Raw genomic sequence first — 15,990 nt, forward strand, 5'->3', positions numbered from 1 at the left:
AATGTTAGAGTTATTTTAACCACTAAGACATCATGAACCCCTTGTGTGTTCATTTTTGTAAAGAACATGAAATCCTCCAAGACTGATCGTGTAAAAAGATTCTGAGTTGATGTTTATGGTTTAAACTTCTTTCATGGAAATGTTGATGGTTATCTGTTTCCTACATTACCCACAATGCCGTTTGACTCCCTGCCCATCAACTCCTAAAGAGCGATGCAGCAGCGCTTTAATGTTTCAGTCGGTCCAGCTCTCTCACCTGCTCATCTGTACACTCAGCTCAAACAGATCCAGATTTTAAGCCAAATGAGCATTATTATTTTTTCTGGGATCCCAAATGTACACTATATTGCCAAAAGTTTTGGGACACCCCTCCAAATCATTGAATTCAGGTGTTGTACACTGGTACATTTAAAATCGTCACATGATCGTTTCTCTAAACACTCAAGAACAGTCTAGAGGTACACAACATAAGACAACACTTATTTGTTTACTCAGTTGTCTATGGTGCTATACTGAGGTATAAAGTTCATTTCAGAGGATGTCAAGGAACCACAGGTCGAACCAGTGGTTAGGGCAGTGGAACCTCAACTGGTTAAGGTTCTGGATTGTGTTCAAGCCTCAGCACCGTCAAACTGCCACTGTTAGGCCCTTAAGCATGGCCCTTAACCCTCTCTGCTCCACGACTGACCCTGCGCTCTGACCCCAACTTCCAAAGCTGTGTAGAAGAAATGTGATGAAAAGAACACCTTGGGATGAATAACAGAGGAGACTGTGAGCCAGTCCAAAACTGGGATGTCTGCCTTTACATGCACATGAATGTAATATGGAGTTGTCCCGCCCTTTGCAGCTATAACAGGTTCAACTCTTCTGGGAAGGCTTTCCACAAGGTTTTGGAGTGTGTTTATGGGAATTTTTGACCATTCCTCTAGAAGCATATTTGTGAGGTCAGGCACTGATGTTGGATGAGAAGGTCTGGCTCACAATCTCCGCTCTAATTCATCCCAAAGGTGTTCTATGGGGTTGAGGTCAGGACTCTGTGCAGGCCAGTCAAGTTCCTCCACACCAAACTCACTCATCCATGTCTTTATGGAACTTGCTTTGTGGACTGGTGTGCAGTCATGTTGGAACAGGAAGGGGTCATCCCCAAACTGTTCCCACAAAGCATGAAATTGTCCAAAATGTCTTGGTATGCTGAAGCTGAAGCATTAAGAGTTCATTACAATCGAACTAAGATGCCAAGCATGAAAAACAAGACCTGAATTCAATGATTTGGAGGGGTGTCCCAAAACTTTTGGCAATATAGTGTAACTACCTTGTACACACCTGAAGCTTTAAAAGAAAACACATACACCCACTGTAGCTGGAATGTATGAGACAAAACACCCCTGTCCATATGGTTTCAAAGACAAATTGTGAAATATTCAGTGATTCCCGACTTGATTGAGCTTTTTGAGCTGTATTATGAGCTGCATCTCAAATCAAAAAGACCTGAAAGTGTAGAAGGAGAGTACTCAGTAGTAATCTAGACTGGTCTATAGGTATGACATTTAAAGCCTGACACTAGTGAGTTTTCTATAGGTGGTTTCATTGCTGAATTCCTACACTAGTGTCAGGATAGTGAATTAGACTGAAATAACACACACTTCATTTAAATGTGGAATAAGTAATTGTGCCTCAAAGTAACAGTTAAAAATACTAAATCTGTTTTCATAGTTAAAGCAATGTTTCTGTTGAATAGATTAAGAAAACAAAAGAGGAGATACTGAGTTTCTCTCATGGCCATTTGGAGCCATAACCCCTAGTCTGAAATCTCCTGATCTACACCGTTGTGTTTGTGTTAGAGATCGCTCACTAACTCAATATGTCTGAGTTATATAGCTGTATTGCATTCTGGTATCATGTGCTGTATCCATTAACTCTACCTCCTTTTTCTCTGTAATATGACATCATTAAGAACATTGCTATGGAAAAACAGTGTGTGAAAAGAGAAGCTCTTGCTGTTTTGTTTTTTAGGAGATAAGTTAATCCCAATGGAAATTCTTTTGCCAGAGACTGCTTCAGAGAAATAAATAGAAATGAAATGTTCTATACATATACAAAATGACAAGACCATAATGCACATAATATGATATTACCAATCACTGATCAGGCACCAGCCTTCACTTCCCACCTGCATCAGTGAGCCTTGACCGCCCATGACCCTGTCACCGGTTCACCACTGTTCCTTCCTTGGACCACTTTTGATAGATTCTGACCACTGCAGACCGGGAACACCCCACAAGAGCTGCAGTTTTGGAGATGCTCTGATCCAGTGGTCTATCCATCACAATTTGGCCCTTCGTCAAATTCACTCAACTCCTTATGCTTGTCCATTTTTCTTGTCCACACATCAACTTTGAGGACAAAATGTTCACTTGCTGCCTAATATATCCCACCCACTAACAGGTGCCATGATGAGGAGATCATCAGTGTTATTCACTTCACCTCTCAGTGCTCAGAATGTTATTCATGATCAGTGTACATATTGCAAATATTGTAAATTAGGATAGTGTAAATAACAGTGAAACATGACTGTTACTCCTCATGCTTATGATAAGCTTTCCATTTTAATTGGATATGTAAAGTACAGAAACATTGCCTTGTCTTGAGTATAATTTTTCTGAAGCTTTTGAGTGCCTTTATTAACATTTTTTTAATGTCATTTAACATACGATAATTGACTGTACTCATAACTCAATTCTCATATATTTCTCTTCTTTTAATAGTTAAAGCAAAGGAATTACATACAGCACACATCCCACACTTCTTGCATGTCACTTTTAGTGTAAAACTATAATGTTTCCCTTAGGATCATGGCAGGGTCATCCAGGGTGTCATCCAGGGGACTTTTATTGCAGCATTTTATGTATAATTATTGTTAAATTTTAATCGTGCCTGTTATAAATTAAACTGGAGCTCAGAAAGCTTTATAAAGACAAATAAGCAGCATACAGGAATAAGCAACAAAAAATGTAATAGAAAAATAATTATATTTTTCTATAATAAAGTCTGCAGTTAGGAGAAAATAATAATAAAGTATTGGGTAAAGCATCAAATTATTGCTGGGTAACAAATAAAATAAATTAGAAAGTGTGAGGATTTCGGTATATATTACATACTAAAAGAAGAAAAACAAAAGAATATGATGAAAGGTGACTTATTATGTAGACGCTTGCTCGCGACCTGTTTTAGTTTTCGCACCTGTATTTAGAAGTCCCGCCTTCGTTCTCGGATTGGTTAGAATATTACACTCAAAGTATCTGATTGGTAGATTATAAACTGCCAACCAATCTTAGCGAAAGAAAATTAGTTTTCGGAATATGGGTGGGGAAAAAAAACGCGCCAACGCGCATGCGCATAGCGTTTCTTGTACCTCATCTCTGTGCTGCCTAGAGGAGCGACCCCGCATCAGTCCCAGGCTGTAGTCCACCTGGAACCGCGATATAAGTAATGTAGGATTTTTTCCTTCTGTTTCTAGCGCGTTTTGCATGCAGGTATTGATCGGTGATGTGATAGTATAGCGGTTAAGGGATAAATATGCACTTCGGGCCATATGTGCATGTATATAGTTAGCGCGCTACAGCGACTAGCATTGTTTTCAACACAAAGCTCCGTCTGTGACTCGCGAAAATACAAGACTCGGCTATGCCATTAATAACATTTTAATTTTATTTTACATCTCTCAGTGCACGCTTTCACACACGTGTGAGTTTTATTACGCAAATATTGGGTGAAATGTTCTACAATTTAGTCATTTATGTCTCGTCCGACATCGCAGTGGACTACATTTGCTAGCATGCTAATGCTAAAGCAGCTAAAAACCCGCCCGCCATGTTTTGATGGATGTTTGCTAACAAGCCTTCGCTAACTAGCTACACCGCTAAAGCTAGTTTCTCTCTTACTTTTAAACAGGCTTATTATTATTATTTTTTTTATTTATTTATGTTAAAAATATAAATTAATCCCGGTGCATTTTTTATCTATGTTAAAGACGTACATTAAAATATGAACATATGAGCAAATATACCCAGTGTTAGTTTAGCATGCATGCTAATATACTCTTTCCCTCCATTCTACACGAACATGTTATCGTTTTAATTTCGCACAAAAAAAACTTCATCGTTTCGCTGTTAGGTCACCAAGATTTTATTTAATTTATTTATTTCTGTATGCAGAGTCGTGGTGGGATAAATGTATCCGAGCTTTATGAGGTAACTAACTGATGTTATGATGTAGCGTTGTAGTTTATGAGCCCTTATTATTTAAATGCCCCCCTTTTTTTTACATTTATAACAGTCAGGTTTTATCTCACAGTTATATCTATCAGTTTGGAGTGTGTTTTATTATACATGGTTGAAGCAGAGTTGTGAGACGAATATAGCCATCGAGCTAACAGCTAGCAGGTTTACGCGGGAGCAGAACTTTCCCCCAGTCGCAGCATCAAAGTAATATACTTCGGGTCGCTGACTGCAATCAATTTATACCGCAGCGCTGCTGAATTCTCTGCTCTGATTGGTTAATTCCCTAGCACGACAGTAGTCCCGGCGGTAAGGTTCGAATAACAGGTTTATATCAATGCGCTCGTTCTAATACTTTCATGTTGCCAGAGTAACAGTTCACACAGGATGCTCCGCGTAATTTTAAGCGCTGTTTTGGACGCGATTAAATGTAGTCCCTAGATAATTTCCTATTTATAGAAGCCCCTCTGTGATTTAATATTTATCTAGATATGCCTGTAGACACCTTCAGATTAGATTAGTTTGTTATTGCTCCCCAGAGATAATTCAAGCCTGAGCTTTCGTCAGCGGAAGATGGACAGCCTTGCGAGGAAATTACTCCAGGACCTCACGTAAATGTAATCTGAGTTCAGATAGAGCACACATGTCAATGATTTTCTGTACAGATGTTTGAAAACTGTCAGATTGCTCCTGTCGTCTCGTATCTTTAATAGAAATAGTCAGCCAGTTTTCCTGTGACGGAAAAGTCATCGGAGAAAAGGTTATTATTTATACCTCTTATGCTATTGCGTAAGCAACAACAGGAACTAACTTTCCTCATGGACAGTCCAGAGTTTAAATACGAAACGTCGTACATGAAAATTTGGCGATTTGCTGTTTTATAACACTTCAGTCCACACTGTTGGAGCTAAATAATCAACACCACGTTACACCACTCCATCACTTCATTTTAGACTGTTTTGATTAATCCGGAAAAAGTGAATTATTTCTCTCACGTTAGAGACAAAGCATATATAAATCAGCTTGAAGTCCTGTTTGAGTGACTCACTATAGGCTCGGTTACTTCCCTCAAACCATGACCCTGAATGTTTAACCACATAACCCATTCTGTTTTGGTTCCTCATTTTCACAGAGGTTACGAGGTCAGATCCTGCAATGGGATGTAGTCTCTCTCGGATGAGCGAAACCAAGAGACAAACCCAGAGAGAGCGTCCGTCGAAACCTGTACAGTAACGTCATATTCGTGCAGAGCCGGCAAGCCGACTGAAAGCAGCAGCTCTGCCGCCGAACCGAAATGTCGGATGTCACGTCACCAACTCCAGAACCTCCTCAAATCGTCAACCCTCCACCTCCCGAGGTGACGAACGCCACTAAACCCGGCCGCAAGACCAATCAGCTGCAGTACATGCAGAATGTCGTGGTCAAGACTCTGTGGAGGCATCAGTTCGCCTGGCCTTTTTACCAGCCAGTCGACGCCATCAAGCTCGGATTGCCGGTGAGTTTAGCTCGTAGGGGTGGGCTGAATATGGGCAAATAAAGCCATGGGGCCTCGCATCATTTTTACATTACATTGAAACTTCAGTGAGTAACGCTGATATTATAACATTGATATATGATGACATTCAGGATGAGTGAATTTTAAATAGCATTTACTGATCTCTGGTTATCTTTTCTGACGTTTTTGCGCTTTCATTTGTCATGCTAGGCCACGTTAGAGTTGATAAACTAGTTCTAATTGCTGTTGATAACACAATTTTTTTCCTTTATTAGGATTATCACAAGATAATAAAGAATCCTATGGATATGGGCACCATCAAGAAAAGGCTAGAGAACGTGTACTACTGGAGCGCCAGTGAATGTATGCAAGACTTCAATACAATGTTTACCAACTGTTACATCTACAACAAGGTGAGCGGTGGAACGTAAACGCACCATGGTGTTGACTGTATAATGGTATACTAACAGCATTGGGTGTGTTTCCTACACAGTGCCATAGATGTGATGTGGCACGTGTTACTATAAATGTACAAAATGTTAGTCATGCTGGCTCAAGCTTTAATAAAAGCCTGATAAGAAAATGAGTTATTCTGTAAGATTTGCTTCCAGGGACTAAATCAGACCTGGTTCTCATACTGGATATATTTTTTGAGTGAAATCTATTTTAGGCTTATTAGCATGGCTCTGATTGTGATTTTTTTTTTTTGGTTGATTAGCCAACAGATGACATCGTTTTAATGGCTCAAGCATTGGAGAAGATCTTCCTGCAGAAGGTTGCTCTGATGCCCCAAGAGGAAGTGGAGCTGCTTCCTCCTGCCCCTAAAGGCAAAGGCCGGAAACCTGGACCAGGTACATCATTGTGGATGTTGCACAGCAATAACGCTGCAGCATGGGTTAATTCAGGTGAATATACATTTCTTTGGTTGTTAAATGCAGGTCAGCAGGAGGGGACAGTGACTTCTGGCTCGCCAACCTCAGCATTCCCGGGTGCCACTTCGCCAGGCTCTCAACCGCCAGTCATCTCTCCTCCAGTGCCTGCTGTCACACCCAGCACACCCACTGTACAGAACACACCCGCCACCCCCATCATGCCTGGCATGCCTCCCTCGCAACCCTTCGGCAAAGTAAGTGATCAAGAGACAAAAGACGACTGTCCTTTTTGTAGCCGTGTGTCCATGATGGTGTCTCACCTCTTTCTGCTTTCTCCCTGTGTGTGTACGGATTCTTTTGTCCAAGAAGAAAGGGGTAAAGAGGAAAGCAGACACCACCACACCCACTACCTCTGCCATCACGGCCAGCAGCAGCGAATCGCCCAACCCTCTCTCCGAAAGCAAGCAAGCCAAAGTGGCACTGCGGAGAGAGAGCACCGGGCGAGCCATCAAACCACCGAAAAAGGACTTGGACGATGGAGAAGCGGGTCAGCCCGGAGGCAAACGAGGCCGGCTCACGGAGCACCTCAAACACTGCGACACCATCCTGAAAGAAATGCTGTCCAAGAAGCACGCTGCGTACGCCTGGCCGTTTTACAAGCCCGTTGACGCCGAAGCACTCGAACTGCACGACTACCATGACATCATCAAACACCCCATGGACTTAAGTACAGTCAAAGTATGGAGTGGCAAAGATTAGAAATACAGTATATAGAATCCATAGATCTGCCTACTTCTTTTCTTTCATGCATATGCATTATGCATTTTTCTGGCCCTGAAATTGGTCATAACAGCTGTCAAGCTAAGCCTTGTTTATTTTCCATGAACAGCTCTTATAAGGCCATAACACATTTGTGTTTAAATATGTTACAGAAAAAGATGGACGCTCGGGAGTATCCAGATGCACAGAGCTTCGCCTCTGACGTGCGATTAATGTTCTCAAATTGTTATAAGTACAACCCACCTGATCACGAGGTTGTCGCCATGGCACGTAAACTGCAGGTCAGCGTCTGACCCATGTTTGTCTAATCAGAAATGAAAGTGGTGAGAAAAGTAATTAACTCGGTCATGCATGATGTACGTGTGTCTGAATAGGACATGTTTGAGATGCGCTTCGCTAAGATGCCCGACGAGCCGGCGGAGGTGAACGTGGCGGGCGCTGCTGCTGGAGCGGGCGTGGTCAGTAAAAGCACGGCGAGCAGTGAGAGCAGCGGCGACTCCTCTAGTTCGGACAGCTCCGACTCTGAGGAGGAGAGAGCCACACGCCTCGCCGAGCTGCAGGAACAGGTGGGTGCGGAACAGGTGGGTTTCACAACAAGGTCCTGACATCAAACCTTCACAGGCCCTGCCAGGGTCCAAGACTTTTCTCTTGTGTGTGTGTGTGTGTGTTGTAGAATATAAATTTAGATGTAGATGTATTAAGTAGTGGTTCTAGTACTTATTTGTGTTTTATGATTATTTAAGTTTGACTTTCATGCTTTTGGTTTTCACTCTAACTTAAGACATACCATACAGATGTTGGAATTAAATATTACGCCTCTATGACCATGGGGCAGAATGTATAAAAATGATATAAAGGCTTTGTAAACATGTATGAACTATAAAGTAGAGTCAGAAACGGTCCACTCAGGTAGGTAAATGTTCTGAAATGTCAAAAACGTAAACATAAGCAACCTTCCTAGCATTGTGACATGGGGACAGGGAAGAACTGACTTCCTTAACAGCTCTGCTTTGCTTGTGTAGGACCATCACTGTAACTTTATGCTAATAAAGAAGTTTTAAAAAGGTGCTTCGTGAAATGTTCTCTATAGCTCACGGCTGCAGCCACATTCTCAGGTGGTCTTAGGACATCTCTGACCATATCATGTTTCTAGTATGGTCAAAAAAAGTGTTACAATGGATCAAAGATGGTCCGCGTAATTGCATTAATGCCATAGCTAGATGCTTCTAGCCAGAATTCATCAGCGAATGCTCCAAGTATGATCACTTTCCATTCTTCTGTACACCTGTAGCATTTTTCAAGGTCATATGACTAAAGCAGCAGAGACAAAAGCGGCTACTTTTCCCAGCTTGTTTTGCTGTATGTTTTGTTAGTGAACTGTGTGGGGACACACATAAATTAGGATTTCTAGGGCATTTCTGCCTGAAAAGAAATGCTGAAGTAATAAGAGGCCGTGACGCCCTTCCTCCAGTGGAGGTGACGTGTTAAATCCAGACACAAGCGTCCACAGGAGATGCGTTTTCAATACCAGGTGTGAACGTCTATGCCTCTGGGCTGCGATTGGTTCATTCGAGACTGATCTTAATACCAGGTCTGAAGATCATTCAAAGCTGCAGTCACATTTAAAGTAGTGTAGCAGGCGATGGGATTCAGAGTGAATAGCTCACGGTGTACTTAGAGAATTTATGTGCGTCTCAAGTTCAGCTATTCGTACCAAAATAACCGTTACCTTTTTTTAAATTTGTCTGGCCAGCTACAGAGAGAAACCATTTCTAGCCAGGAAACTATATTATTTATCACACATGCTCATCTGCAAATAGTCATTATTTACAGCCTAATAATGTTCAAGATTAGTGTTAATGGTATTCTCTTCGTTTGTAACCCGTCCAGACCCCCCAGGATCAGGAGAGTAGGCAGACCCCAGCCAGTCCCTCTGTCCAGACTCCCCAGGATCAGGAGAGTAGTCAGACCCCAGCCAGTCCCTCTGTCCAGACTCCCCAGGATCAGGAGAGTAGTCAGACCACAGCCAGTCCCTCTGTCCAGACTCCCTCCGAGTCGACATTCAGAGCCTTTGCCTTCCTCCTCGTCCCCTCATACGGCAACGCCGCTCAGCTCGGGGAAGAGAAAGAGAAAGCAGTGTGCTCTGTGTAGAAAGATGAGAGGCAGGCAGGACATCTATTGCACTTTTATGCACTATTTAATACGGTTTCTGCAGCAGTTACCGGAAGCAGAGGGAACGTTGTTGAGCCAGATCACCCAGCTCATGTCCTGTTGGCGTGTTAAAGCTGATTATTAATTCCTTTTCCCAAATGTTGTTTTTTTTTCCAGTTTGTGTTCCACAGCTGTCATGATTTCTGTATCAGTGTTATATGTTTAACTTTGTTTAAGGTTTTAGACTGTCAGCAATCCAAGTGCAGTTCAACTGCAGCTGAGTTTATATCCTCTGAAAAACATGTGAAGGGTTTTTATTTTGAGGGTTGTTTCAATAAAAGAATCCAGATGTGGAATTGGATGGATGGATATTTTGTAACAGAGCAAAACACACTCTTATTTATTTATTTATTTTTCTTTGCCCCCTGTAACTGTGACAAAACACTAGTTGTTTTTTTTGTTTTGTTTTTTTTAAAGATGGCTTATCTTAACAAATGACTAATGAAGCAAGGTGATGCTTGCACTCTCTCTCTCTCTCTCTCTCTCTCTCTCTCTCTCTCTCTCTCTCTGACTGTCTGTCTTTCACCTCTCGTGCTCTCTCTGTGCCCCCCCGTCTGTCTCGCTCTCTCGCACGCGCTCTCTCTGTCTGTCTCTCTTTCTCCCCGTGTCTCTGTCTGTCTCTCTCCCTCCCTCTCTCTCTCTTTCTTTCCCCTCTCTCTCATGCATGCTCTCTCTCTCTGTGCCCCCCTCTGTCTCTCTCTCTTTCTCTCTTTCTTTCTCCCCCCCCCCCCCCCCCCCCCCCCCCAGACCATCACCCCCATATGTAGTTCTTCCCGGAGCTGCCACAAACTTGAACACAGTGCCTTTGTATGTTGTAGTAGAGTAATACAGTAATACTGAACTTGTTCCAACATGACAATGCCCCTGTTTTTTTTGGGGGTTTTTTTTTTATTCCTTCTAAAACATGTACTGAATAATCGTGGGCCAAACTACAGGTGTCTTGTTTAATCTGGTATTCAGTACATTACTGTAGGCGTATAACCCAGTAAACGCATGTAAGCTACAGTATATATTCCGTACATGCTGCGTTTAACCGAGACGGCGGTCGACTGTTGGAGAAATCATCAGAGAGGAGGCCTGGTGTAAAATATCCTGCATATGTGAGGAACATTTTGAGGAAATGCATGGGCTGAATGTGTTTGTGTTCCCCACTTCTAATGGGCTTGGCTTTGAATGCAGACATACTTTCACTTGCTCTTATTTTTTCTGGATAAAGAAAGAATGCAGATGAGTTGAAAAGCTCTTCCAGTGAAAACAGTATCCAGAAAGAATTCACTTGGTGTTGATGTACTGTGCCAAGCCCCTTTTTTTTTCCTCCCCCTCTTTAAGTAATTAGTTAATGTACAGGATTTAGCTTTTCAGGATTTTCTTTTGTTATAACACAGTCGCTAATCAGTGTTATTACACCCTTGTTAATTGTTTATAATTATTTCTCACTATGTACTGGTGTTGATGCTTATGTTTGTGTAAATTGTGCTGGAACGTCGACCAATGTGACCTGTGCTTTGTGTGATCTGTCTGCTCTGATGCTTAATTTGTTGATTTGGGCAGATCACTGATCCCTCTCTCCCTGCCTCTATCCCCAGCTGAAAGCCGTCCACGAGCAGCTAGCTGCTCTGTCGCAGGCTCCTGTCAGCAAACCAAAGAAGAAGAAAGAGAAGAAGGACAAGGACAAGAAGAAGAAAGACAATAAGCTCAACAAAGGCAAGCTAGAGGACGATAAGAAGCCAAAAGCGGGGCAGCTTGTGAAACCGCCCCAGCCGAAAAAGGCGCCGGCCAGGAAAGCTAACAGCACTGTCCCTGGCAACAGGTTCGAACTCATACGTTATGTTTTATTGCTGCCGTAAACAGTTATAGCTATCCATTTATTTCATCAGTGTCAAATGTCTCTAACCCGTGTCCGGTTTCACCAGGCAAGCTAAGAAGGGCGCCAGAGGCTACGAATCGGAGGACGAAGACACGGCTCTACCCATGACGTACGACGAGAAGCGGCAGCTGAGTCTGGACATCAACCGGCTGCCCGGAGAGAAGCTGGGCCGGGTGGTACACATCATCCAGTCCCGCGAGCCCTCGCTGCGAGACTCCAACCCCGACGAGATCGAGATCGACTTCGAGACGCTCAAACCCTCCACCCTGCGTGAGCTCGAGCGATACGTCAAAACCTGTTTACAGAAGAAACAGAGGAGACCTTTACGTAAGTGCCGTTTTGAACCCACGCAAAAAAATAAATCCCACACTGTTGATGGAGATCAGGGTGGAACAGCAGCACAAACCTAATAACAGCATGAAAAGTCCCTGGCCTGGTTCCAGTTTAGACTTCAGCTCAATTTCCCAGCTCCCTCCCACTCACATGTCCAGGATAATCGGTTAAAGGGGAAAAGGGAGAAACGAGCTGCTGTCGAATTCACAGACTACTACTATTTTAAAAAAAAAACAACAACAAGCATTCCTGCTGCACACCTATCTCCTAGAGTGCAATGCTTGTGTGTGGGCACTGTGCGGTCAGCAGGGGGCGCTACACTCAACAGCACACAGGAGGTATTACTTAGACTGGTTTCAACAAATAATCATGCATTAACGGAGCCATGGAAACCGGAGCATTTCTCCACTGAGTCGGTCGATTAGGTCCAGAACCAGAGCAGGATTAGGTGCCACAGTCCATCCAGGATAGCCGTAAAGTTCGTCTTGGCTAGCCTTCTACCTCGGTCTGCAAAGGAACATTGCAAAACGACAAAAGGGGGGAAAATCTGTGGCAAAAATAAATCCCCTGCTGTTGGAATCGGTTTCTTTTTTCCTCCTGCTTGCGTTATATTACTGCCCTTCCTCCACTAGAAATAACAGCTAGTGCCTGCTTGACGCACTTTCAGAGTAACAGAAGATAACATCAGATCAGGGGAATACACTGCAGTTACTGGGTAAGGGCAAGGTATAAACTTGCTGAACACTTTATTAGGAACACTAACATTTAGATACACCTCATCCATGTAGGGGTCTAATCACCTGCTCACAGTGGATAAACACAGTTCAAGAGATTTTATGTATGTTATGTGATTAGAATATTTGTAAATAAGTGGCACAGCAACATTCAGTTGAATTAGATCGGTCAGTTCGGAGTGAATGGACCGGTTTTAGGCTGCATGACGAGCAGAAAAGCAGCTCGGTATCGCTATGGCAAACATTCAATTGGCATAACATTATGACCACATACCTATTCTTGTCAGTCCCCCTGACCTATCAAGGCATGGACTCCACTAGATCCCTGAAGGTGTGCTGTGGTATCTGGCACCAAGATGTTAGCAGCAGATCCTTTAAGTCCTCCGAGGTGGAGCTTCCATGGATCGGACTTGTTTGTCCAGCACATCCCACAGACGCTAGATTGGATTGAGATCTGGGGAATTTGGAAAGTCAACACCTCAAACTCATTGTAGTGCTCATTAAGCCATTCCTGAACTATTTTTGATTCGTGGCACAGCGCATTATCCTGCTGAAAGAAGGGAATACCGTTTCCATGAAAGGGTCTGCAGCAATGCTTAGGTAGGTGGTTTGTGTCAAAGTCACATCCACATGGATGGCAGGACCCAAGACTTCCCAGCAGAACATTGCCCAAAGTATGACTCTTGCCTTCTTCCCATTTTTCCTGCTTCTAACACATCAACTTTGAGGACAAAATGTTCACTTGCTGCCTAATATATCCCACCCACTAACAGCTGCCATGATGAGATGATCATCAGCGTTATTCACCTCACCTGTTAGTGGTCATAATGCTATGCCTGATCAGTGTACCTAATTAATATAGTATTATTACTCAACATTAGAAGTGTTCCACATTTAAGCAAAGTGCTCCTGTGGTTTAAATGTCCCTTTTTTTGTGTGTGTGTGTTTCTGTAGAGAAAGGTGGCGCCGGACCAGGGTCGGGTCCCTCACGGCTCAGCGGAAGCAGCAGCTCTTCAGACTCGGGCAGCAGCAGCTCCAGCGGCTCCACTTCAGACAGCAGTGACTCCGACTGATCCCTTTTTTATTTCCACTTTTAATTTCTTCTTCTCCTTTTTTTTTTTTTTTTTTTTTTTTAAATGTCGTATGCAGTCGTGATCGTTTCCTCTAAGACTTTTTATAAGAGAGAGAGAGAAAAAACAATGAAAATGCATCATGTCTGAACTCGATTTTGTTTTTCTAAGAAATACTGTTATGGGGGGGGGGATGACAAAAAAAAAAAATCAAGTTAAATTAAGTGATTTACGTATTTCCACTGACCACAAAAGGGATGTTTTTTTTTTAGATAAGCCAAGCTATAAAAAAAAAATAAAAAACATTTCCGAAGCGTCCGTGGATGCAGTGGATACAGAATCTTCACAACCTGCTTGTTGGGGGGATTAAAAAAAAAAAAAAAACACCAGAGGGCAAGAAAGAAAAATACCCGGAGCTCATGGACAGCTTTTCTTTGTGTGTTTTTGTTTTTAAATGCTCCTCTTCATGCGCAGGCTGTGTATTTATTTTTGTATTTTTTCTTGATTTCTTTACAGCTGAATTTTTTTTTTTCCTGTCTTCCTTGCTTTTTTTTTTTTTTTTTTTCCTTTATACTCCTTTGTGCCATCAATAGATTCATGTAAATTTTTTTCTCGTTTTTTTTTAAATATAAATATATAAACATTTCACAGAAATCAGTGATGTATCCGTGTCCACTCGGACGGTCATCTGCTTCCATGTTTTAGAACTAAGAAAGACAGACAATTCTTAAGTCACCCTAAAATATTGCATTTTTGTAAAGCGGCTTCACAACGAGTGTGTGAGAGTGAGTGAGAGAGAGAGAGAGAGAGAGAGAGAAGTAGTGATCAATCCAACACTCAGTGCATCGAGGTGCTAGTCTTCCTTTTTTTTTTTCTTTTTTTTTTTGTAAACCACATTTCAGGAGTAAAATGTTTTCCAGCCTTGCTGTAACTCGAATTCTCCCCTTTTTTTTTGTTTTTGGACAGAAATCCTCGTTCTTCAAACACTCAAATGCTGTCATGTAACAAATAACCCCCCCCCCTTATTTTTTAGGATGTTTCGGTCTCTTTTGGGAACGATCATGGAATCGCAGAGTCTTCCTCCAATCACGCTCGGACATCATAGAGCTCTGAATGTATAGGCAAAACAAACCGACGCAGGAGTTGCATTACACATGTACCATGTCATATGAATAAATGATTGTTTATTGCCCAGCTAATATTCGCTCCCATTTGCACCCTTGTTCCATGTGCTGCCTGGTTTTCTTCTTCTTCTATTGGACAAGAAAAGTGATGAAATGTTAAAGTTCCTCCTTATTTGATTTTATTTTATATATATATATATATATATAAGTATATGATTATTGTTTAAAAAAACATTTTTTCCTATTCATGCAGTTTACCATTATTATTATTATTATTATTATTATTATAAGTCAAATTCATGGGACTTCAACACTAATTAAAAGCACTACTAGTTAGCTCTGAAATCTCATTTTTAATTGTGTTATATAATTTGGCTTAACACCCCCCCCCCCCCGATTAATTAATTAATTATTTTCCCCCCTTCACTAATTAATTAATTTTATTATTATTTTTTTAAAGCCTTCCCCAACTTTTTTTTTTTTTTTTTTTTAATTTTTCCTAGTACATTCTGATCGCATTGGTCATCAAGCCATATCAAGTTTTACCAGAGTGATTATCTTTTTAGAAACTGACTGAAAACTATCTATATATATATAAAGTATATAGAGATTATATATATATAAAATAATAAACAATAAGTCTAGCTCATTTTTAGGCCCTGGGTGAATAAATCAAAACAAAAACATCAATAATAATAGCTCCTTTTTTTTATATTTTGGAAAATAAATATATTAATAATAAAAAAAAAAAAATGTTTACTTTTTATCTTTGACATGCATGCCGGTTTATTGTATCTTTCTTATACGTTTTTGAGCTGTTTATAGTTCTCTTCCTGTAAATGTCAGGGTGGTTTGGATGAGCAGAGCGGGACGGAGGATACAGGGTCAGTTAGACGTAGGCTTGGACTTCGGGGATGGACACGCGCTAAGGTTTTTGATGTAAATCGCCTGCCTGGAATCTCTTCTTTGCTGGGTTCAATTTTGTTTTTTGTTTTTTTTTTTTCATAAAATAAATGAGAAACAAATACTGACGAGGCTTTGCTTATTACTCTCTCTGCCTTACTGAACATCTGGAAAACTTTATAATAACTGTTTATGGATTAAAATCTCTCAGTATTAGTGAAATCGTGGCATGGCTAGGTTAAAGAGAATTTCAACCCAACATGCAACAGTGTGTTTCATCCATCTTTCACCCTTCTATTCATCCATAATGTTTTTTTTCCTGCT

The 15,990-nt window shown here is 41.5% G+C and overlaps 1 protein-coding gene across 3 annotated transcripts; it reads left to right on the forward strand.

The window, feature by feature from the left end:
* The first annotated feature begins 3,410 nt into the window (after positions 1-3,410).
* brd3a (bromodomain containing 3a) lies at positions 3,411-14,524 on the forward strand. 3 transcript variants are annotated; one of them, XM_058416088.1, is made up of 11 exons: positions 3,411-3,491; positions 5,410-5,772; positions 6,048-6,185; positions 6,491-6,623; positions 6,711-6,898; positions 7,014-7,382; positions 7,577-7,705; positions 7,799-8,005; positions 11,222-11,445; positions 11,549-11,829; positions 13,524-14,524. In XM_058416088.1, the coding sequence occupies exons 2-11, from the start codon at positions 5,572-5,574 to the stop codon at positions 13,640-13,642; spliced, it is 1,989 nt and encodes a 662-aa protein (XP_058272071.1). In that variant the 5' UTR covers positions 3,411-3,491; positions 5,410-5,571; the 3' UTR covers positions 13,643-14,524. The 3 variants fall into 3 exon arrangements, with proteins under 3 accessions (XP_058272071.1, XP_058272072.1, XP_058272073.1); XM_058416089.1 differs by having other exon boundaries at positions 3,415-3,486; XM_058416090.1 differs by lacking the exon at positions 3,411-3,491 and having other exon boundaries at positions 7,799-7,990.
* Positions 14,525-15,990: the final 1,466 nt, after the last annotated feature.

Source organism: Hemibagrus wyckioides, linkage group LG18, assembly GCF_019097595.1.
Source record: "Hemibagrus wyckioides isolate EC202008001 linkage group LG18, SWU_Hwy_1.0, whole genome shotgun sequence".
NCBI lineage: Eukaryota > Metazoa > Chordata > Actinopteri > Siluriformes > Bagridae > Hemibagrus > Hemibagrus wyckioides.